Source organism: Episyrphus balteatus, chromosome 2 (genome assembly GCF_945859705.1).
Source record: "Episyrphus balteatus chromosome 2, idEpiBalt1.1, whole genome shotgun sequence".
Classification (NCBI taxonomy): domain Eukaryota; kingdom Metazoa; phylum Arthropoda; class Insecta; order Diptera; family Syrphidae; genus Episyrphus; species Episyrphus balteatus.
The window spans coordinates 22,229,421-22,255,267 of record NC_079135.1 but is presented as its reverse complement, the minus strand read 5'-3'; the positions used below and the strand labels follow the sequence as shown (position 1 = coordinate 22,255,267).

Here is a 25,847-nt window from a genome sequence, read left to right as displayed (position 1 = left end):
TTTTCTTTCTTAACTTTGTAAAATCACTTTGGGGGAAGTTTAAACTTTTAATACTTTCCCATGTTTTTTTAGACCATAAGCTCATGAGGCTTGGTTCTTCTTAATCTCCGAACATGGTTTCTTGTATTCAAGACGGACACCATTTCAGAATTGGTATGACTTTGCAGTCTCTGATTATGCGATACAGCGTATTTTTTAACAACCTCTGTAACCGTTTCTATTTGTAGGTCACGATGTAGATCGCTATTTCTTATGTACCAAGGTGCATTAACTATTCCACGAAGGACTTTGTTTTGGAATTTTTGGATGATTTCGGTATTAGTTTTCTTTGTACAGCCCCATAATTGGATACCATAGGTCCAAACAGGCTTTAGTACTTGATTATACAGCATTATTTTGTTTTGGGTTGATAAATCAGAGTTGTTACCAAGTAACCAGTACATTTTTCTATATTTCAAGTTTAGTTCTTCTCTTTTCTTTTTGATGTGCTCTTTCCACTTTAGCTTTGCATCCAAAGTCATTCCAAGGTATTTGGCCGTATTGGCGTAAGGTACAGCTTGATTATTAATGAATATTGGAATATTGTTTATCTTTTTATTTGTAAAGTTTATATGTGAAGATTTTGTTTCATTGAGTTTGATACGCCATTTTTCGGTCCAATCTCTGACTGTGTCGACGGCATATTGCAGCTTTACTGCTCCCCTAGAGACACATTTGTCGGGTACCAAAATTGCGGTATCATCTGCAAAAGTAGCCATTATGGTGTGATTCCCAACTGGGATATCCCTTGTGTATAGTAAATACAGGGTAGGACCTAGGACACTTCCTTGTGGTACACCGGCTTCTATTTTCTTCAATTCCGAATATTCTTGATCGTACCTTACTCTAAACAATCGGTCTGAGATGTACGATTTTAATATTTCATAGTACTGTCTGGGAAGATCCCTTTGCAGTTTGTACTCAAGTCCCTCATGCCAAACCTTGTCAAAGGCTTGAGCAACATCTAAGAAAATAGCTGAACAGACTTGTTTTTCTTCTAATGCTTTTTCTATTACATCCGTTATTCTATGAACTTGGTCTATCGTGGAATGTTTATTTCTAAAGCCAAACTGATGATTTGGGATTAACCTTCTTTCTTCTATAATTTTGCTAAGTCTCTTCAGAAGCAGTTTTTCAAAAACTTTTGCCATAATTGGTATTAGCGATATTGGTCTGTAAGACGTCACTTCTGTAGGTGGCTTACCTTGCTTGGGTATGACAATAACTTCAGCAATTTTCCAATGGTGTGGGACATACCGTTGCTTAAGGCATGCATTTATTATATATTGGAGTTTTATGAAGGCTTTCAAAGGCATTTCTTTCATAACCTGAGCAGTAATTAGATCGTAACCTGGTGATTTTTTATTTGATAGTTGATGTAAACACATACTTTTTATTTCTTTTAATCTTACAATTGGTATTTCACTTTCATCTATCTTATCAACTAACTGTAAGCTATTTTCAGCAGCGTTTGTTGGGTATGGCTTAAAAACATTCGCAAGATGCTCCGCGAAAAGGTTAGCTTTTTCTTTTGGGTTACCGATCCATTTCCCATCTTGAGATTTCAAGGGAGAGTTTAGTAACTGCGGTCTTTTCAGGCGCTTGGCTGCTTTCCATAGCGAAAAATCGGTTGAAGCATCAGTCGTTAAATTCTTTAGAAATGTACTGAGTGAATCATTTTTGAATTTATAAATTTGTTTTTTAAGATTGTTGCTTATACGGTTAAACGTTGTTTTATCATCTGGAAATCTAGTATTTTGCCATTTTCTTCGAGCTCTTCTTTTCTCTATTATCAACTCTCTTATCTCTTAAGGATATTTTATTTCATTTTGTCTTCTATTAGAAAATGTTGGAGTACTTTCTTCAGCGGCCTGTTGCACATCAGCAATAAATTGTTCCACTTCATGGTCAATTTGCTCGATTGTATCCATGGGAGATCTTAAATTTATAAAACTTAAAAGCCTTTCTCTAAAATCACTCCAGTTTGTTTTCTTATTTATAAGCTTTGGATTACTTTTTTCTATTACTTCCGATTCACTTAGTGTTAGAATCACTGGAGTATGTTCTGATGACAAGTCATAATTACCTTGGACACTTATGTGATTTCGTTTGATTCCTTTAGCTACGAAAAAGTCAAAACCTTATGAAAATAAAATATTGGAAAGTCATTTTTAAAAATAGAAAATTAACTTTATGAGTTGAGTATTTCAATAAAAAAAAATTCAAAAAAGTATGTAATTGGAAAAAGCCATTTGAATATTTGTAATTAAAAAGAGCAGAGTTCGCATATTGATTTATTTTTGTTATGAAAAATCTTGTACCAATCTTAAACTTAATAGTCACTATGGCGTATGAGTAACATTTTCTTTAGTACATTTTTATTGGGTAATTTTTTTTTTTCAAACATAAGATAACTTGGTTACTTTTCGAGGCATATACATATGTAGATCTTGACGTGACAAAAAGTGATTTATTTTTGTGTTTTTATCATTTAACTGCATTTTTGCTGCGGACTTAAAGTTGACTTAAAGTTTAAACAATTCCTCATTATTTTAAGAAAAATTTTATTCTGCAACTATTTTTTTCTTTTGGAGAAAAATAATAGAGAACAAAAAAACAGTAAAATTTAAGTCTTAATAATAATTTCGTTAAGTTGTTCATTTTCAATTTACCTCAAGGCTCCATTCAACCTGGTATGTTCCAATTACTTTAGATACTGCAATAGTCCTACCGACTTCCATGGATCGAAACTGGGTTTTATGGTTTATCTCATAGTTTATGTAGCCAAAACCGGACAATAAAAATGATTATTATTGTAACAGTAAAAAAAAAATAAAAAGGGGTACCAAGCGATTTCCTAGTGATAAAGTGATTAGTGTAAAGAACGAATTTTATGGCTGTCGAAAGTCTTGCAAAACAAACACTACTTTCATTACCAAATAAGAAAATTGTTTCAAAATTTCTTGTATTTAAAACTTATAATTACATATATACGTAGAATATACGTAAGAAACGACCAATGCTAACAACTATTATTGAATTCATAGATACAATTCCAAAAACAGTAAAGAAAAGGGCCACACCGCCTGCATCGCCTGCATACCGCCGCCATTGTACCAAAACAATGGAGTTATCAAATTCTGTAAAATCTACTAAGTGTACGTTTGAACACAAAACAAAACATCCAGATCTACCACTATTATACCTTGCCGCACCCCTTTTGGAGGTCAAAGAAGTACCTTTATCAAGACACGCATGTTGTTCTGTGTTCATGTTCACATGCAACAAAACAACATAACAAACCAAACAACGAACGCCTGGCCCTGCTGCAACCCCATAACACAGCATCAGACAATAATGCTGCTTACAACTGCCACAGCCGAGAGAGATAGAGCTCGCAGAAGAAGACGCGCGCTTAAGTCAAGCTCGTTCCGGCCGCAAAGCTGATGGCCGGCCTTAGCCCTATAGAAGGAAGCAACAGCAATTACAAACAATAGATGCTAGGAATTTATATTGTCGGTTGTATTATTTGTAAATGATGTATTACAAGCGTAGCGCTCTAAAAATAAACCTTGAATTCGTTTCGCAGTTTCCGAGAGGAGACTCTTCTTCTTTAACTTGATCCCGCCTAGCGCGCGCGCGCAATATAGGTAAGGTATCCCTTGGGGTTCCTTCAAGTTCTTCTTTTTCAAAAGAGATAAAAGTTATAAAGAAGAAGAAGCAAAAGAGTTTGTTGCACTCTTTTTCTTTCTGTACATCACGATGCTGCGTTGAATGAAAGAATCTTTAGAGTATATCTGTATCTTTTTATATAAATGTTTATTGGTAGTGGGAAGGTTATAATGGGTATCTTCTGTTAAGATGACATTGGTAAGAAGGCCGATGACTTTTCTATTCTTGTGTTTTGTTGTTTTTCTGTTTTCTGACCATCAACTTTAGAATTGTAGGTACGAGAAGATGGCATTTGTAGATATTTTTTTTTTTTTCTTGGTAATATTTTTCAATGGAATTGTTGATGATCTTTGCGGTGGTAAAAGCCTAATGAGTAATTGAATCAGAAGAAAATAATTAATTAAAATTATTTCAAAGAAAAAAAGGATTCCAATCCAGGTTAAATTTCTGAACTTTCTGATACAAAATTTCTGTTAACTAATAAATCAATACTACCTACTAGACAATTTGCATTTCATCCACATCATTATGACTCAAGACTTTGAAGATTCAACGTAATTAAAATCCCAAAGATGGTGTACTCTTTGACGAACCAGTCTTGACTTGCAGCAGCGTTTGGACCTTGCAAATTTCAAATTCAAATGCAAGTCATCATAATAAAAATAAGTGTGCATGAGTGAGTGATCTTCTGTGAAACTTATTTGATGATGTGCTTCAAATAAAAAATAAATAGATACTTTAACTGTTTATTTAAGTTTTAGTTGATTTTGTATTTTTTTTTTCTTTAACTGTCATTTCTATATCTTCTAATCTATTTGATTATTCGTCATGTCTCTGTCTTTGCCTTCGTTTCGTTGAACGAAGTTGTGTATTCAAGACGCTATTTGTATGTACTCAAAGTAGTGGTATTTATGATGTTTATTGTTCCGACCGACACCACCGGTTCCGGTGCTTTGTTAAGTAAAAGGTATTCTTAGTGTGGGAATTGTATATGAGACGTGGTTTGAATTGCATTTGAAGAATTAAATTCAATTTTGAAATTGATACAATTAATTTAGAATGAAAAGAACTTTAAAAATTGTGTATGTGTAAGAAGTTAATTGGAACCGACATAGGTGGCCGAAATTTTTGGTTTTAAAATGCAATGAATATAAAATACATACACTATGCTTTAACGCAAAAAAATAATACTGGCATAATACCTTCTTTATCATTTTAATAATACAAAAATATTTGTGTTGAATAAATAAGAAGTCTTACAAGTCTTATAAAATCTGAACCATTTAACGGAATTTGATGAAATTTTTGACTTGGAATTTTGTTATTCAGAGTTTTATACCTAGATTTCAAAATTTCGATGGACATTATGAAATGATTGATTAAACTTTTTTTGGCTTGGTAAAGGATAAAAAAAAAATGTACTAGGTTCCAAAATATAAAAAAAAATTATCGAAAGAAATTTTGTACCAAGAAAATAAAAAAAAAAATAATTTTTACACCTACAAAAAATTAGAGAATATTTTAGAAATAAAAAAATACTGCAAAGAATATTAATCCACATCAAGATAGAAAATTTCAAACAAATCATCGATCCATTAAAAAAAAATGAATTTTTTAAAATAAAATGGTTGAACCATTTTTAATAAAAAAATTTGGGTTTTGAAAATGTTTGTAAAATTTTAGTTTTTAAGGTACTTAAACGTTTCGTACCAAAACTTTCGTTGAAATCAATTGGGTTGTTTACGAAAATCCAAGAAAATCGCAGCAGTTTTTTCAGAATGCTCTAGCTTTGCATTGTATAGGTGAGGGACATAGGCCAGATTATAACAATGTAGATATTTTACAATCAGAAAAGCATTATAATAAGAGAATGATATTAGAAATGTTACATATTTTAGATACAGACAACACCGTAAATAAGAGATCGGATTGTGAAGGGCTTAGTAGTATTTATAGTCAGTTTGTTAAAAAGAATTTTTAAGTTGAATTATCAACTCAATTTGATAAGAAACATTTTTGAATTTCTTATCAAATAATTAAAAAAGTTTTTATGTTTTGAAATTTTGATAATTAAAAACGTCTTTTTCAAGACATTTTTTATTGATTTTCAAAATATATAAGCTTGATAAAAAAAACCTAAACTTTAATCAACTGCAATCAATTGGGGATCATTAGAGGATTCAAGATAAGTATTTATTCTATACGTTTTTAGAGCTTTCTAGAATTATTTTTCTTAGTCCTGAAGAAGCGTGTAAGCACACGTGAAACGTCGACAAAGAAGAAAAGATAGACTCAAATCAAGACCTATAGCCAACGAAGAAGATTCACTTTATTGTTTTAGTAGATTATGCTTACTTTATTTTCGTAATCCTACGAATTTTTTGTAAGCCTACGAAATTTTTCCTAAAGTTTGGAATAAAAAACCTGAAATTCAAAAAAAGTGGAGCGGATCGAAAATTGTTTACCATTAAAAACAAAAAAAATTGTTATTTTGAACTTGAACTTTTAATTTTAAAAAATGAGAGGGGTTATAAAATACATGGAATAAACAAATTAAATTTAATACACAAAAACAAATAAAAAATAAATTAAACACATTCCTTCAGGGATTTGTTGTATCTCCTATGCCAATCAGCTTTATCGTAGACTTTTTTTTAATTTGAATTAAGTTCATATCCATTAGTTAGATTAGGATGACATCTTTGGAATCTGAAAGAAAAAACCAATAGAAAAACAAAACAAAAAGTTAGAATACTTCAAAAAAAAAAAATATTTTATAGGAAGCAATAATGAATAATCGAATGGTACTTACTTTCCAAGATCTCATTGTTCATCCACTCGTCCAAGACTTAAATTTGAAGAGTTTGGTAAAGGTGACGATTTTAAGAGTTTGGTAAAGGAGTTTATTTTAACTACTCTTGGTAGGATCAGCTTCTTGGGCGCTTGCAATATTATAATAACCACTTAATTTTTAATGAATTTTTTTTTGTATTATTTGTATTATTTATTTTTTTTTATTTATTACGCGTGATATTACTGAATATTACTGTGACGAACTGGGACTTCGACTACCAGAAATGCACACAACAAACGAAAATAAAACGTACTCTGTAGTCTAGGTTTTTTCCTAAGGAAACTTTTTTTTTGTTAATTGATGTATTTTTTCATAAGTCGATGTAAAATTTCATTAGTCTATTAAGAATTTTCATAAGCCAATAATTTATTTTCATAAGCTGATGAAGATTTTCGTTAGTTAATTTTTAATTTCATAAGCTAATGAATTTTTTCGTTACTTAATGAAAAATTTGATGAAGTAAGGAAAAAATTCTTATTTTTATCCTTTAAAATGAGTATGAAATTTTTTGTTGAGTGATGAATCTTTTCATTAAATTGGATTTTTTGGCACTAAAAAGGGAGAAAAAGTGTATGAAACGTTTTCATTAATTGATGAAGGTTTTCATATTAGGAAAAATTACATATTTTCGTTGAGCCAACGAAAGTTTCGTTGGGCCAACGAAAATGTAGTGTATGAAACGATTTTCGTAATTTTACGAAATTTATTATTTTCAGTGTGCATTTTATCGAAAACCGTAAAGATTTGAATTCTGAGAACCCCTAGGAATATTTAGTTTAGACCATTACTTTTGGGACACCTTGTATATTAATGTTTGCCGCTAGAATTTCTCAAGCAAAAGTTCCAGTTTTACCAAATTTGCTTTCAAATAATAATAATTTGCTATTGTAAATAAAAATTCAAATATTTTTTACTGTTAGTTTTGTATTGACAGAAGCACTCTATGCGATATGAAATAAATACATTTTTGACAGGTTTTTGCTATGGTACTAACGTTGTTGCAATATCATTAAACAAAATTTTTAAATTGGAAAAATATAATTGTTGCAAATAAAATAAAATGCACGACTGGTATCGCACGTACTTGCTCTTGCAGTTTAAAACATTTTTATGTTAATTTACTTGTAGATTTTAAGAGCTGCGTCTATAAAAATTTTAAAGAAATTTTGTTGATGTTGGGGAAAAGCTGACATTAAGGGCAAATCGTTTTTATATGAAAAAAAAAAAATTGTTTGACTTTTTTTGAAAAAAAAAAATGCAGTTTTATTGCAATTGAATTAAATATAACGTTTGCAAAGTAAAATCAAAATCGTTAGATCCATTTTCAAGATATTTGGTAGAAATCGAAAAATTTGTATAGGAGGTACACTTTCTAAGTAAGATATAAAAAAAAAAAACAACTTTCAGAATTCCATAAAAATCATCTGTACCAAATTTGAAGAAAATCCATCCACCCGTTTAGGCTGTGGGAATATGTACAGATGGACGAACAGACGCACAGACGCACGGACGGAATTGCGAGATCCATTTTTTTTTGGAATTCTCCATCATCATAATGTTGGTTTTGTTAAAACCTCAATTTTTTTTCGACACGAAACCAATACCCTATAGAGCAAGTAAAAAAATTGTATTAAAAAAATTTATTGCAACTGCAAAAAATTTGCATTGAAAAAAAAATTTATTGCAATTGAAAAGTGTTTGTATCTTAAAAAAAAAATATTTGTTGTAGCTAAAAATATTTTGCATTAAAAACAAAATTAAATTGCAATCATAAAATGTTTTGCAAAAACAAAAATTCAATACATTAGATATTTTTTTTTTATATTCGTTGAATTTCAAAAAAATTGTACATAAGCTATTTCAACTATAATATTGAACCTAATTGTAAGGCCAAATTGTCAAAATTTGACGAATATTAAAAAAAAAAACAGTATTTAATGCCCACGTTTTCACATGAGATTTTTTTTTAATGCAGAACATCTTTTTTTCACATAAAATGAAGTTGGTCATTTGCCAAAATTGAACTACATATTTTCTTCAAAGATAAAACAAATAAAAATCCTTTTAAAAAAGTCTACTTTTGCTAGCGATCGTTAAAAATACTGCTTTATTACTTAAAGGCTGAATTCAATCTTCTTATAACTTGGTTAACATTAAAAATAGTTATTTTTGAGCATAAATCATCTTGAAGTTTTGCTAACTGAAAGTTCAAAATTAGAATCGGTTTTTTTAACGGTTTTTTATTATTTGGCTTACCAGCTTTAAATGTGAATTACTTCCAAACTATAAAATTAGCTATTACATAAATGTTCGTTCATTAAAAAATTGTTTTAAGCATACCTACAAAAATCTCTTACCATCTGTACCTTTGTAGTGAACGGAACCAACTACGAATGAAATGTTTAACCATATTCCAAATTAAACTTTTTCACACAGCTACAGCTCGCTGACTTATGTATAAGTTTCTAGTTTCTCAAGTGCATCACTTTCTAAATAAAACTATCGCTTAGCACGCAACCATGATTCCTTATACAGAACCCATATGCTTATAGCTTATAGCTCAAGGAACCCATCTAACTTATAGGATGCGTAAATCTCTGAATGGAATCGAATCCATGTGCTTAATCCATTTCCATATTTATCTATTGCTATTGTCAGGCTAGAACGATGAAAAAGCAACAGGAACTTGGACAAAGTTGGTATACTATAGTGGCTTAAAGAAGTTCTTCTTCATTTGAAAGAAGCAACAATTTTCTTTAACGTTATGTATGTAATACGTATGCAACATTCAAAACGGAAGCATTAAATTAAAGATACACAACCAATGGGTTGACCGTTTGTTGTGTGTTGTATCTAATTTACTATGAAGAAATACATGTGCTTTGGTTGGATTTGGATAGACCAAGTATCTATCTTTCTATAGAGCCTCCTTGGTTAAAGTCAAGATCTAAAAAGAAGCAAGTAGAAGAAGAGTTCTCTCTTTCCCTGGCTGCTGCAATATTGCAATCCAACTGGCTGCTACTACGACCCAAGACCAAACGCGACGTCCAAGATCCAAGTGCTAGCTGCTAGGTTATTTATTACCAAAGGTGAATGTATAAAATTTGCCAATTGCGGCAGCCTAGTAGTTCAGTCTTTAGTTTTAGTGTGGACTTGGCAGTTTTCCCTCCTGCCATTGCAATCGTCTCCTTAAGTTGTTTTTTTTTCTTTCGTTTCCAGCTGCTGTTGCTTTAAATTGTGAAGTGTTTTGCATTTAAATCGTCGTTTAGGGTTGCTCTTTAATTTTCTTTGTTCGATATTCCTTCGCATTTCCCAGCAGCTCTAGCATCTCAATATAACCTAGCTTTGTAGAGTAGAGTGGAGCCCAGAAGGCTCAGATGTCTTGAGAAAAAAAAAATAAAGAAAGAGGATCTGTTTGGGAATAAAAACATCAAACATGTTAGAGTAGCATTCGCTCTTTTCTGTGTGATAATCAAGATGATGAGAGGGGATAGAATTGAGGAAGTGGGTGGCACGACATGTGATTAATTGAGGCTTTTGTTTAGCAGGGGCCTTGCTTTTCTTTTTTCTTCTTCTTCTTTTTTCTATTGATGTGTTTATTGCTAAATCGTTTTGTTAACTAATGGTTGTGTTTTTTTCTAAAATTGACTTCTTTATTTTTTTTTTCTTTCTTTCTAGCTCGATGATGCTGCATTACAAGTATACAAGGATGGAGACTATGGAGCTTATCTTGATTTGGAATCCTCCTTAGCTGAACAAACGGAAGAAATTGAAGGGCTCAATACAAAGTAAGTTTATAGTTTCAATATAAGTGTTGTTTTTTATGTAAATGATGATGATGGGAATGGCATTCTTTTTTACTTAAAAGGCTGTTAGGTTATAAATTTTGAGAACGAAAGATGAGAATTTTATGTAAAAAATTAAAGATTTATTATTATTATTATTATTATATTGATGTAATACATTATTTAATCCTTTGTTAATGATCAAGGACGTAAATTTGAAGCAGTCTTGGAAAAGTCAATACAAATGGGTTTCCTCGAGTACAAAAATACAATTTGTCTAAATTCGATACAATTTTTTAATCTGTGTCTTAAAAATTCTTTTGCAATCTAATATTTAAAAAAAAGAGGAAATCGAAAGTATTTAAAACGAAAGATCTTTTTGTTTAAGTTTTAATTTAGTTTAGATTTTTTTAACCAAAATAAAAGTTACAATTTGAGTAAAAATAGTGACTTGTTTTTTTTTTAATATTTATAAAACTGATTGTAAACCTTTTTATTTGACATTCATCAGCAAATATTGAAAATGCAGTTCAAATTAGAGACTAATAAAGTCGAAATGCAAAACACTGAATTCACTCTGTTATAAATTCAGAAAAGAAAATGAAAACAATTTTCAAAGTACAGCGTTAAGTCCGAAAACCTGCAAACTTTTATATGGAAAAGGCATGGTTAGTGTAGATTAAATTTCATGAAAATCAAAGAAAACACGTTATTCTTTATGTATTTTCATAGAGTTTTGGTATTTATCGAATATTTAAGTTTGTAAAACAAACTTTAAGTTCAAAACTGAGCCATTACCTGAAAACCAAAATTGCACTTTTGGTCCCCTAAATTTTGCATTTTTTTTTTTTTAATTTTTTAATACTTGTAGTCTTTTGTGAATATGTATACTTTTTCCATATTTATTCAAACCGAAATTAAATAAAAATTACTCTTTTACGCAGAAAATAGTGAAATGTATACGCAAAATTTTAGAGTTTTTGCAAATAAAAGATTTTGATTAAATTTTATATTAATTTCTCGTGTGAAAAATATATTTCAATACAATTGTATCCATTTCAGTACAGTCCAAATTAAATTTTCAGTACAATTAAAAAATGTAATTTTCCATCCCTGATTTGAAGTTTAAGAAGAGATGAGAACATTTTATTGCTCTTAAGAATATATTTAAAATCCTGATAAGAAAAAAGAGTGAGTGCAAAAATATATTCTCCTTAAAAGTCGAACATTCTACGTCAAAATTTTGACGCTTTGTAGTTAATGCTTGAGAAGATCGATTGTGGGAAAGTTCTCGAAAGTCGTGTTTTTTAAGTTCTTGCATTAAAGATGTAATAAAAGCATAGTTTTTGTTTTTTTATTTTGAAATGATTTAAAAAAGACCAAAACAACCGAATATAAAAAGTGGAATAGTTAATTAAAAAAAAAAAATGGTCAAATTCATTAAGCAATTTCAAATTCTGTAGCTCGAATAGTAAAGCTGAATAGGTTCAAAATTCTAATAACATTTTATTTATTTCATACACTTATAAAAAATTGACGTGGTAAAAATTTACTACATATTTCTACCCTATACAAAAATGTCAAGAAAAATTCTAATCCATTGTGATTTACATGCATTTTTAAAGTAATCATTGGAATTTCTGTCTATTGCTGATGAAAAAATACACCGAGAGAAAAAACGTTGAAAAAATGTTGAAAAAAACTAACATGAAACAACTTTAAATTAAAATTGAAATAACGTAAGAAAATTTTTGTATTTATGTCGGATTTCAGCTTTTGTTGCATTTTATCATCCTTATTTCCAACAGTGAGATAACAGATAGCACGATGGTAAAGCATTCACCTAGTGACTAAAGAGTTTTAGGTTCGATCCCCAGTGGCTGCCAATTTTTTCTTTTTTTTTTTTAATAAATTGATGCTTTTTTCAAAGTTGAAACAACTTTTATTTAAAGATGTTTTAAAACGGCAAGGCAGTTTAAATTATCGATGTTCTACTTTGATTTAAGAATTTTCGTCTTCAACGCAAAATCATTCCGACAAATAGTTGAATCAACGTGGTTTTGTTTCATTTTAAGTTGTTTTTTCAGTGAGCAATTTTAGGCATAAATCCTTAAGTCGAATTTTTTTTCAAGGTACTGTGCATATGTGCATCTCGATAACCCAATGTTGGAAAACATTTTTTCGACTAAACTTTTTTCTATTCAATTTCATAGTTTTGTTATTATTCTAGATTTGACCACTTCACTTTCTCAAGAAAAAGGATCGTTTTATTTTTGACCAAGGATTTTTTTCCAATCTGTAGAAAGCCATTCTTTTTTTCTTTCTTTTAGAAAAACTTTTTGGAAATGGATGGAGTTTTGAAATTGTGTATAATAGACTGATTCAAAAAAAAAAAATTTTTTTTTTGTTCAAAGCATTGTTGAAAATATTATTGGAAATGACGAAAAAAAAATACTGTAAAAGTTTCAGCCCTTAATGTTAACATTTAGTACCGCCGCATCGCAAATTTCTATTTCCCATACGATTTGTATGGGAAAGATTGTGTATTTGTGTTTAGAATTTTTTATCTTTTTAATGGTTCATCTAAAAGGCTTGGCAAAATCATTTTCTTTTATAAAATTGTCCGCTCTACAAAAAAGCTCTTAATAATTTTTTCGATTAACCCCCGCGTTTCGAAGTTATTCAACTTTAAAATATAAAAAGTAATTTTTTCTCATTTTTTTCCGATTTTTTGACGAAATTATTAGGTTTTTCAAAAAATTTGGCAAAATTTTCGAATATTTGTATTCTATGTTGTGTTTTGGTTTCACAGATCCTTTTATATAACTCTCAAACCCCTAATACTACCATTTTAGATTTCTTCAATAAATTCGAATTATTCATTTTTTCAACTAAAAATTATTTTAATTAATTTTTCGCGTCCGTTTTTTTTTAAATTTCATAAATGCAATTTTGTAGAGCGTTCAATTTTATACAAGAAAATGATTAAATCTAGCCTTTTTGATGACCCATTAAAAAGATAAAAAATTCTAAACACAAATACACAATCTTTCCCATACAAATCGTATGGGAAATAGAAATTTGCGATGCGGCGGTACTAAATGTTAACATTAAGGGCTGAAACTTTTACAGTATTTTTTTTTTCGTCATTTCCAACAATATTTTCAACAATGCTTTGAACAAAAGAAAAAAAAAAAATTTTTGAATCAGTCTAGTGTATAATATGTATCTTAAATTCTATATTCTAAGATCCTATAAATCCATAATACTGATTTTATTAAATTCTTTAAATGCGTTGGAATTGAAAATTAAAATTCAAACATTTTTAACACTAAACAAATAAAAGCAGAATAATATAAAAGAAAAGATTAAAAAATTTTGGAAAACTAAATTTTAAAATACCTGCCTACAGAGTTTTGGAATTTAAGAAACCGAATAAGGGACATTACGGAATTATGATACCATTACTAAAGAAAATTTTTTACATGCCTAAAACGAAAATTTTGAACACTTATAAATGGCCGCAATCGCTAACAAAGGAGATGGGGCAAAATTATATGGGACCTGGGCCATGAGCGTACATTAATGAGACTAGTCTCAAAATGTAGCTGGAGGTTAGTATATTCAATCTATGAATTTTTTTTTAAATCTTAAGTCAGGGTCTTGAGATGCAAGGCTCCAAAATTCGTTCTAATAACCCTTACTTGTCCCTTTTACATGCAAATATCATGAGAGCTACAAGAGATATATTGATGTTTTTGATGTCAAATGAAAGGTTGTTAAGTAGGTGCTATGTAGTTAAAGACTAACCTTTTAAACAATATAAAATACATATTACACAAAACGAAGAAAGAAAATCGATTGATGTTCGAAATTAATGGCATTTATTTTCAAATTAAATATGCTTGCAATCGACACGTACGCATGTGTAGTTATTAAACTGTTTTAATTTTGTAGAATGCGATTAGAACCGGTTAAGAAGCTTGTTTATCTGACCAAATTATGTTATGTGGGGAAAACCAATCGGCTAATACACTTTCCAAAAAACTTGGGAGATCACTTATAGAAAAGGAACGAATAAGATGTTGTTATTGTAAAGAACAATTTTATTAGAACACTGGTTTATTGTATTGAATTCCATTTAAATTAATTTCAAAGAACTTATCATTTTATTATAGTTTCAAAAAGCTTTAAGAAATATATTTTAAAATAAAACTGGGATAAGAGTGGATTTATCGAAAATCTTCTTTAGTACCTATGTATTTATTTTGTAATCTAGTTTATGTAAACAAGAGCGTAGCCCAGAGTTCATCACAAGAAATTATAGTTTTTGTGTCTCTCTAACATAATTTGGTCAAATAAACAAGCTTCTAATCCGCATTCTAAAAAATTCAAACAGTTTTATAACTACACCTGCGTGTTGATTGTAAGCATATTTAAATTGAAAATAAATAAATATTTTGAACAAAAATCGATTTTTTTAAATAACATTTTACTTTTCTTTATTAGTTCGCCGTTTCTTTGTTTTGTGTAATATGTATTTTATATTGTTTAAAAGGCACTAAAACAACCTTTCATTTGACATCAAAAACATCAATATACCACTTGTAGTTCTCATGATATTTGCATATAAAAATGACAAGTAAGGGTTATCAGAACGTACTTTGGAGCCTTGTATCTCAAGACCCTGACTTACGATTTGAAAAAAAAAATTCATAGATTGAATATACTAACCTTCAGCTTCATTTTGAGACTAGTCTCATTAATGTATCCTCATGGCCCAAAAACGCCAAATCTCCTTTGAAGTTTTAATCGCTTAGTTTTTTCTATAGAAAACATGAATGTTTTTTTTTAGTTCTTTTTTCCCTTGCGATATGTAAATTTAGTCATTACAATTAAGGGCTAGTTACACCAATGGCTAAATATTTAAGAGATACTTTTTGAATAAAATTCTTTTTTTTTTACTTTTTTATTACTTTTTGACAAAAAACTGAAAAAAAGTAATAAATCATTAAGAGTGATTGAAAAAATAAATTTAAAAAAAAATAACTTTTTAATAATTTGGCGGAAAAGGCACGATTTATTTTATTTTTTAAAATTCAGAAAACAGGTTTTTTAGTGGTGTTAACCTCCAAATTCAATTTGAAAAAAAAAACCTTAATCACTTTAGAAAAAATTTTAAAAATCAGATTTCTTAATTTTTATATTCAGGTAACCATAACGTTTTCTTTTACAAAAGTTTCATTGGAATTGGTTTAATCGTTTAAGAGAAAGTCAATCAAGATATGCATAGGTCTTTATGTGATTTTTTTTCATTTGGACCATTTGGGAATTTTGAAACTTACAATTTATTGTGACTGAGATTTCTTTCCAAGTTCATGCGGTTATATGTAACACAACTATTTTCATACAAGAAACACGATTTTTAAACAGGATATATAGATGTTTTAGGTATGAATTTTGTAATAACACAATTTCTAGTTCTAATTTTATTGAAGTCATCATAAACTATATGAAACTAAACTAATTCCATTTTAAATCTATGGATATTTAAAACTTTGTTTTTAAGTCGTCATACAGTATTCCTTTTGTTTTGTGTTTGTTAATTTAAAAATATATAAAAGAACACTTTATTGTTATTAATCTTATCTCTAATTTTTATTGCACTCAAAATGCGTCAGAAAAATGTAAGGGTATACTCACCTTAAGCAAAAAACATTTAACAAAAAAAAAAATATCAAATATCATTGTGCATGAGCTCAAACTGACAATCAATTAGAATTTCGTTTGTAGTTTTTAAAGTTTAAAACAGAAACATAAAACAACAATAAAAAATAGAGGGTTTCCATTTACAAAGCTACAAAACCGTCAAAAGAGGGGAATAAAGACTCTTTATTTCGTCATTTCTATGTCTCTAAGCTTGTAACTAAATGCTTTTGTGGGGTACAATAACATTGCAAAAAAAAACACGTCAAAGCGTTAGAGCATTAAAAAAAAACTACTTCGTTTGACGGAATGAAATTAAAATTTCTTTGTTTTTAGCAAGTCAAGTGGGTATTAAATTAAAATTTCTTTGTTTTTAGCAAGTCAAGTGGGTATTAAATACCTACTCCCTTAAAGTAGAAGTTTGAGGTGGTCTGAACGAACACCCACTTTATAAAGACTCGAAGCACCGAAGCAGGAAGGTTGTTTGAAGTGAATATTTACCCTATAAATCTACTTGCCTAATGATACTTTGTTTTAATAGAAGCACTGGTAAAGAGGGTAAAGAAAAGAAGGGTTAACAGAAAAAGAATGTCTCCAAAAATTTCTATTTTACCGAATTCTCAATAAAAATGAATCAGAATTCTGAAAGGCTCAACATTTTCGGAATATAGAATAAAAAAATCTAAAAATCTGTCATTCGTTTTTCAGAAATTTCAATTTTGTTGTTTACGCTCTTACTCTTCACAGTTCTTTGAAATATCAAGACGTGAAACTTCTTGAAACAAAAACCTATGAATGACTCAACTGAGTCGTCTAGAAGTAAAATGAACACCCGGGCGGTAAGTACCGAAAGCACTACCAACACTACCAAAAATCACCGTCAAATAGCCAACGTACCGCACCGTACCCCCACCGCCTTCAAGACTTCGAGACAAAGTAGTGTTTCGTCTGAGTGTGTAGGTATATAAAAATGTTTTGGTTTAATAATATCACGTAACTCATTTGCATATGCAAACAATAATTGACAACGAAGGGTTACAAAAGTTCTCCACCAGAGTGATGACAAGAATTACTCACTCCACACGGCATCAAGCAGCAGCAAATGATTGTCTTTTATGATCTTGCAAAACTATATAGCAGCTATCTGTTTGCGGACAAGACAAGACAAAGACAATTTGTATTCTATGGCGCTGCCATCGAAAAAGATTAAACAATTACCATAGTCATTTTGTTAAAGAATCTGGCAATCAGATTTGTGAACACAAGAAAATGCCTGGCGGGGATATTCAAGGAATTGCAGATACAAATTATTATAAATATGAGCTCAGAGTCACTCTCTAGGAAGTTGACGTTTGTTTTTGATGAACTTAAGGAAAATACCACGGGCAATGAAGTGACAGTTTGGAACGGAATGCACGTAGGTGGGCTATAAATATGAGAAGGATTTTATGACACAAGAGAATCACAAGCCTTTGACGCACCTGGAAAATAAGAATGTTATATACTACAAAGAGTCATAAGTTTGTAAATCAAATCGATTCTATTCTATCTGGAAGAATTTCTTGTAAAGTACAAATTTAAAAAATCTTAGAAGGTCTGATATAATTAATATTTATGACCCCATTTCGTTGAGTTTTTACTTGCGATATAGATATTATTAGAATTTGTACATTGCGATAATACAAAATACGGCAAAATACGAACGAAATGGATCTGTCCTTCTGTATATAATACCTTAAGGGGGGAAATCCCTCTGGACGACACCTTTTTCAATATTTTTTTATAAAAAACTGAAAGCTCTTATCGAAATTTGGAAAAAGACAAGATATTACTGACATTATTAAGTATTGAAAATTTTTTTTTTTGAAATGAAAAAATAACAAAATGGCGGCTCTGGAGCCTTTCAAAGTTGGCGCCTCTAGTTTACGCCGTGCATTGCACAGGTCCAGGAAATCATCTTAAATTAAATTTCCGTTTAAAAGAAAAATAAAAATTAGAAATCAAAAAAACGAAAAAAACCATGTTTTTTTTACAAAGAAGTAGTTAAAAAAAATATTTACTGTACAAATTTTATTCAACTTTTAGGTTCATGTTGTGGCCAATAAATTAAGGAGTAATTTGCTTCAAATTTCAAGTCGATAGCTTCATTAGTTTTTGAGTTACATTGTACGGCGCGGAAAAAAACTAGTTTCGAAAAAAATGCGTTTAAAGTTTTCGTTTTCGTACTATGGTAGGTTCGAAGCGCATTGGTTTCGGGACTATCTAGGCACTTTTGAGGCTTTATTTAAGACAAAGACCACTGAAAATAGTTTCTTCGGTTGATAAATAAATTTATTATGCAAAAAAAAAATAATGCAAAAATAAAAGATTCCAGAGGGATTTCCCCCCTTAAGCTACAACATTAACTACAGAAGTAATTTTCTTACAGGTTTTAATTGCTCTTTTTCTTTTGGTGCAGAAAATTTATTTTTTTACTTATATTAAGAAATACATACAAATTTTGAAAATTTTTCAAAAAACATCGTTGGTTATTATTCGGTTTACGGACGATAATTTTACGTGATAACGTCATAAGAAAATAAAAAAAAATATTTGTGAGCAAAAAAAAACACAATAAAACTATTTGGCTGTCTTGGAATTCGAACCCCAGCCCTCTGGTGCAAAAGAAAAATCATTTTTTTAAACACCCTGATCTGCTGAGTTTTTTTTTATTAAAATATCTTCACATAAAAATATGACGATTTTCACCTTAAATTAAATGGATTACTTTTAAATTGGTGCGTTTAAGAAATTAAGAAGATTTGTCCGCTTAATTTAACCCTTTCGAACCCAAGCTATGAAAATCAATATTAAAAAATGTTTTTTTCAGTATTATCGTGTCAAAAAAAAAAAAAAATGTTTGCAAAAAAAAAAAAAGGATTTCAGTCCCTTTTTCGATAAAAAAAAATTAAAAGTATAATATTTGACTTGCTTTTTGTACTAATCCAGTAACTAGGCATTATTATCTTTCAATGAAGCCATCGAAACCTAAAAAATTATTTGATGGAATATTTTTTACGAATTTTTAAAGATATGTTACATGAGAGTAACGCTGGTACCGAAAGGGTTAAGACGGAAGTCATCTTATCAAAAAACCTTTTCTTATTTTCCACGTATTTTCCTACTTGTATCAGTCGAAAATTATAAGAAAAGACCTATTGTCACAAAAAAAATTGAATTTATTTTACTAAAAAAAGTCACGCAAGAAGGAATATTTGCTGAAATTTTATATTGACTTTTTAGTATTTCAATATAAAAAAAATAGTACGTATACGCCACAGTGACTCGAAAATCTTTCAATTTGTCGATAATAGAAAACAACCGAAAGGAAAATTCGTTAAAAAAGGTATAGACAAAAATGGGTCTCATGTATGTGTCCTGATATAAACTTCAAGAGTCAGTCAGATTTTATCACTTTTTGTTATCAGATTTTATCACTTTAAAAGTTATTAAGACCCAGACGTTTAAAATATGGCTTGACCTATATCAGTCGTCTTTGAAATGTCCCGAAGGTCGTGAATTTTTTTTTTTTTGTATTAAGTTTGACATTTCCTTTTACATGTTGGTGGTTTTCTGTAGGTACCTTAAATGATATTTATAGACATTTCTTTCCTACTGAAGAAATTGTCAACAATTAGTATAAACTATCAAATAGGCTTAACATTCCTGTAAACTATGTATGTACATAAATTCTGTAAAAATAAAAACAAAAAATCAATTTAAAAACAAAACAAAAATAAAATAAAAAAAAAATTCAATAAGAAAAACTCATTCATGTGGAAAAATATGCGCGAACTTATGTATAATAATAATTTCAACAAAAGAGCATTTACAACTTAAAACCGTTAAAATGACCGATTAACATACATCATTGCCATATGTACAGTTTTTCATGTTTGTTATTTTTGTTTTGTTCATTTGTCTATGTGTTTTTTGAATAAATTAAATTTTGACACGAAGTCCATGGAACCAGTAACCGTGAAAAATGTACGAACAAGAAAAGTAGAACAGACAAAAGTGATGGCGCAGCGATTCCAACCAACCGAACACGATGGCGACGCTGACATGTCAGATTATGTATATTATCTGTTATTATTTGTATCTTTTGTTTTGGTTATAATTGGAGGATATTTATCAAGTTATAGATAGAAGCAATTGAAAAAAATCAATAATTGGAAGCCCTATGGGTTTGATTTGATACATATAAAATCTCAAGACCAATTGTTTCAGGTTCAGCGAACTCTCTCGCCACATAATAAAATTTGCATAATTCATTTTATTCACAATCACAATGGAGCCAAGTCAGAGTGTTTTCTCTTGATAATTTTTGCTTAGATTAATCACTTTGGGTTTTTTACGACAGTTTTATGACATTTATGTGACATTTCAAGCGCTCTCAAACCAACTGTCACCTAGAAACATCATATCTTTATGCAACACGTCAAATGTCGCTTCTTTTTGAAAGTTTGCACAAATTTAAGATATGAATAAATTAACTTAGTTAATGTAGATACATAAAAACTTTAGAGAAAAAAAAATAAATACAAAATGTTTAGATGAAACATTTTCACCCTCACATAGAAGAAGATAGAGCTACAGGGCTCTAAACTACACCTCAACTGGTAGTAATTTTTATTTTTAATTTTTTTTTTTGCTATAAGCAAATAATAATTGTAGCGCTAAGCAAGCATTCATACAACGTGATAAAGATCTTCTGATGAAATTCGAGTATCACTTTCGGTACGTAAGCTTTGAGATAAATTTCGTGTTTCATTTTGTTTGTTTTGTTGTTATTTTTTCTTTTTAATTTTGTTTGTCTGGTGGCGAAATCATCTCAAAAGAGTGTTGATTCTACATGCGAAAAACGTGTACCAGCAGAGCCATGCAAATGAACGTCATTTTAAAAGTTACAATTTTTTTATTTGTAAATCGTTTTATTTGTTTCCAATTTAAAACACATTAAAGACTATTGTTGAAATTAAAGTGCATGGCTATAAACCGGAAAGTATTGACGTCAAGTTTTGCAGCTTGTAAAATTGAAACGGATATTATTGGTTTCATGTGAATAGGGAAGAATGGGGTTCCTCTTTCATTTCATTACGAAACAAAGGTGCTAAAGTGATGGTTTTATTTTAAAACATAAAAAAAAACCCTTAATATCCGCAATGAGTAGTTCTTTAATATTTATTAAGAAAGTTTATTATACACATAGATCCGGGTAATACTTAGCTATCTTTCTTTAAAAACAATATTTTTGAAATATGAAAAAAATACACACACACAACTTTCCTGGGACTCCCCTATTTTTAATATGCCCCAATAAAATGTTAATTGTTTTTAAATAAAAAGATCCTTTCAGATCGTGTAAAAGTTTTCATTTGCTTATTCGATTTAATTAAAGAGTTTTTATTACTGAAAGAATAACAACTGAAATAACAGGTTAAAATTAATTTTTTTTTTAGTTTTTTTTTTTTATTATTATTACTTGCGATATTGGTAAAGTGAGCTTAGTAAGGATTAAAAAGAAATCACTTGTTAACTTTTTATTATAATTACCATAATACAAAGAAATTAAATTTATCTTGTTAAAAAAAAAATGTTTTCGTACATTTGATATTAATTTCGAAAAGCTATCAAAATAGGCCTTTTTACAGTTTTTTTTAGAAAATGTGCCGCTATTTCATAACTATGGGTGATAAGATTAAACTGAATCTTCATTATTGAAGCTAAATTGAACTAAAATTAATTTGCAAAGTTTCATACTTATTCATCAAACAGTTTTTCTGTTGTGAGGGTTTGAATTTTTGAGATAATTTAAAACACCACATTTTTGCAGCTGTAAATGACTTACTTCTAATCATTTTTTTATGAGCAAAATCAAATTCTTTTGAGTTTATTTGAACATTTTATTAATAAATACCTTTTAAATTTTAGATAAACCAAAGAAAATTAAAAGTTTTCAAAAAAATTTTAATTTTGAAAAAAAAAATTCATACCGTTTTTGGATATTTTTCCATTTTTTGAAAATTTTGGATTTTTCTTTGGTTTATCTAAAATTTAAAAGGTATTTATTAATAAAATGTTCAAATAAACTCAAAAGAATTTGATTTTGCTCATAAAAAAATGATTAGATTAGTCATTTACAGCTGCAAAAATGTGGTGTTTTAAATTATCTCAAAAATTCAAACCCTCACAACAGAAAAACTGTTTGATGAATAAGTATGAAACTTTGCAAATTAATTTTAGTTCTATTTAGCTTCAATAATGAAGCCTCAGTTTAATCTTATCACCCATAGTTATGAAATAGCGCCACATTTTCTAAAAAAAAAACTGTAAAAAGGCCTATTTTAATAGCTTTTCGAAAGTGATATCAAATGTACCAAAAATTTTTTTTTAACAAAACAAACTTAATTTCTTTGTAGAGAATTAAATGAAATTTTCAAATGTATCCTTAAATTTTCGGTGGAGTTATCCGTTGTTGAGATATTGATAGTCAAAGTCAAAAGTATGGTTTTTGGTTCGAGGACTGATATTGTAGTCTAAAAAAAAATCGTAGAATTAAAAAAAAAAATAATCTTGAAGCCAAATAAATAGCATTTCTAAAAATTATTATCATTTCATCACAAAAGATTTTCCCACTTTTTTATGAGAAAAGTAAAAAACAAAAAAAAACTTGAAAATGTTGGTTTTTGAACAGTTCCAACGATTAACCTATTTTACCGTTAGAAATAAAATATTTAGTGACAAAATCCTAAAACTAGAAGAATGTAGCTTTCACATGCTTTTTGATTTGTCATGATGCGATCATTTTTTACTGAGATACAGCCTGTCGAAAATCAAAAATCATAATTTTTTTTTGTTCCCTTAATTTTTTGGGCTAGTGTATTTTTAAATTACGATTTCTCAGCAACTATTTACGAATAACAAAAAAACATGAAGTAAATCAATTTTTATTAACAAAAAAAAAACAATTATTATTTCTTTTAAACAATTAAACATTGAACAAAATTCTTAATTCTTTTATGTTTAGGTATAGGGTTTTCCCCCTTCTATTCGTATGATATTATTTTAGGGATCGGGTCAAAATTCTGGCTTCAAAATTCTGCTTTTCAAAATTCTGCTTTTTCAGCGAAAATTCTGTTTTTCAAAATTCTGCTTTTTTTCTATTCTGTTTTTCAAAATTCTGCTTTTTAAAATTCTGCTTTTCAAAATTCTGCCAGCATTATATTTGAACAAAAAAATTCTGCTTATTCTGTTTTTTTTTTAAAGAAAAATACACCTCATTAATGTAATTCAACATTGGTACTTTCCTAAATTTTTTTATTTAAGTGTCGCAAATATTTTTTGAAATGCATATACTGACTTTCTTTCAAATAAAATATGTATACTTACTAATTGGAACCGATGTTGTATATTCCTATTCTTATTCAAATTTTTGAATATTCATCTTTATTTGATAAATTAATAAATATTTAGTTATTTTCGGAAATGTTTTATATTAAAAACCTTTTCTTAATACTTTCAAATTTATTCATTTATAAAACAAAAATTAATTCGCATTTAAAAAATGACAAATTATGTAGGTAAGTAATCAAATAAGGAGATAATTTTTCAAAAAGATGATTTCACAGAATTCTACAAAAAATTAAAAAAGGGTTTGGAAAATGTTTAAAAGCGCACGCTTTTTAACATTTTCCAAACCCTTTTTTAATTTTTTGCAGAATTTTGAAAATCAGAATTATGAAAAGCAGAATTTTGAAAAACAGAATTTTAAAAAACAGAATTTTGAAAAGCAGAATTTTGAAAGCAGAATTTTGACCCCGGCAGAATTTTGACCCCAACCCAAAAAAAAAGAATGTGTGTTAACATGTACACGAGATTGAATTTATACTTCCCTTCAGCTGTCATAAATTTTGACAATTTTTTAAACCTGGTGAAAACGTTTTATTTTGTTTGTAAGAACTAAGAAATCTCAGTAGTCTATAAAATTATCTTGAGCTAAAGGGTGTTTTTATTTTTCCAAATAAATGATGAAATTCAGAATTAGTACCACAACAACTGGGACAAAAATTGTATTCCAATGAAAAATTGGTCAAATGTTTCATTATTATTAGAATTATTAGAATTTAAGCAGACTATACAAATATTTTTGGTATAAAAGGTACACTTATATTTTTTATTTAAAATGTTCATTTTGCCATGGGAATTACGAATAAAATAAGTCTATACATTATTTCATGTATGTAAAAGGGTGTTTTGTTAGGTGTAGATAAAATTTGGGTTTATTGGAAAAACTAAGATATATTAGTGGTACCCTATTATAATTCAGCATTTATGTTACTTTTGAGATTGGAAACAAGAATCTATAAGAATGTCAAGTTTATTTACTGAAAACAAAATTGTTGGGCCACCCTAATGAAGTTTGGTAAAAACCTTGCATTTAGGATATAAAGGGTGTTTTTTTTTTCGAAAAGACAGTAAAATCTGTAATAGGTTCCAAAAAGCCAAAAGTGTAGTGAATATTAATCCATTTCTAATTCCACCAATTTTTCTGTACAAAACAACAATTTGCGATATGTACCTACGTTAAGCCAACGAAAATTAAGATATACCATTTATATCTAAAACTTTGCATTCCGAAATTAACCATTTGAAAGGTCTAAATAAAGTCAACAACGCTTAACTCGTCTGATTAATTGTTTAAGAATAGAACAATTTTAAATGATATTTCAGATTTTTCAATACAAAAAAGTAACACATACACCACAGTGACCCTCTAAAAGAAAATGTCGTTAGATATTAATTTTTGTTGACTATTCACTGAGTGTCTTTCATTTGGAGTTTTTGATGTAAGAGTAGAGCTCTTAAGTGCTTTAAGCTACATAATATACCTGATAGAAGACCTACATATAAATAAATCCACAGTGAATTTTTGGCCCACCTGGGTCGAAAAAATTTTGACCCCAACTTTTGCTTTATATTAAGTATATTTAACCAAATTTCATACGTCAAAGTTAAATGTCCTTTGTGTATTTATTGTCTGCCAACGATAACACATTTAATGTGAACCGAAAAAAAAAATATTGCTTTAAGATTTATCTGATAAAACTCTCGTTGAACTTCCTTTAATTGGTTACAAGAATTCGAGTATGATTTTAATGCAGCTTGAGCTATGAAAAAATACCATTTGCATCAAGCTTACATTTAATATATAAATATGACAAATAAATTCACATCAAAAGGTTGCAAAATCGAACATCTGTTCAGTTCGTGTGAAACAGATTTATATTTGCACATATGCATCAGCTTTAAAAAACAATTAATAACAGAAAACATTTATTTTCAATTTCTCTTCCCATTGAAGACTAATTTAAATTAATTGCCGCAATTTTCGAACCGTTAAGAACCTTCAAATCAATTTTGTTTATATAGAAAAAAAAGACAAAGCTTCATTAAATCAAAGCCTATAAGTGTAGATATGATTTCCCACATCTATTCGTATTCATATTAATTTTTTTTCTTTTTGTGTCTTTTCAGCCGTAAAAACTCATTGGTGGTTCGAACGCAGCTGAGTGTACGAGTTCACGCAATTATTGGTAAGTAATAACTTTGATCTAATGCGCAGATAGGTTATATATAGGTATTTTTTACCATTTGATTTGAATGGTTTTTTTTAGCTTATTCATGTTTTTTTTGTCTTTGATGGTGATTCAAACGTCAATACCAGTTTTGCTATTTTTTGATTTCGCAAA

General features: G+C 29.0%; 1 protein-coding gene across 7 annotated transcripts in view; it reads left to right on the top strand.

Moving 5' to 3' along the window:
• The window catches only part of LOC129908524 (FH1/FH2 domain-containing protein 3), a 134,163-nt gene that overhangs the window by 64,597 nt on the left and 43,719 nt on the right, over positions 1 to 25,847 (top strand). For all 7 annotated transcript variants that reach the window (XM_055985087.1, XM_055985088.1, XM_055985089.1 and 4 more), the window contains exons 3-4: positions 10,244 to 10,353; positions 25,633 to 25,691. In XM_055985087.1, the coding sequence (XP_055841062.1) occupies positions 10,244 to 10,353; positions 25,633 to 25,691 (169 nt within the window). The remainder of the gene's footprint in view (positions 1 to 10,243; positions 10,354 to 25,632; positions 25,692 to 25,847) is intronic.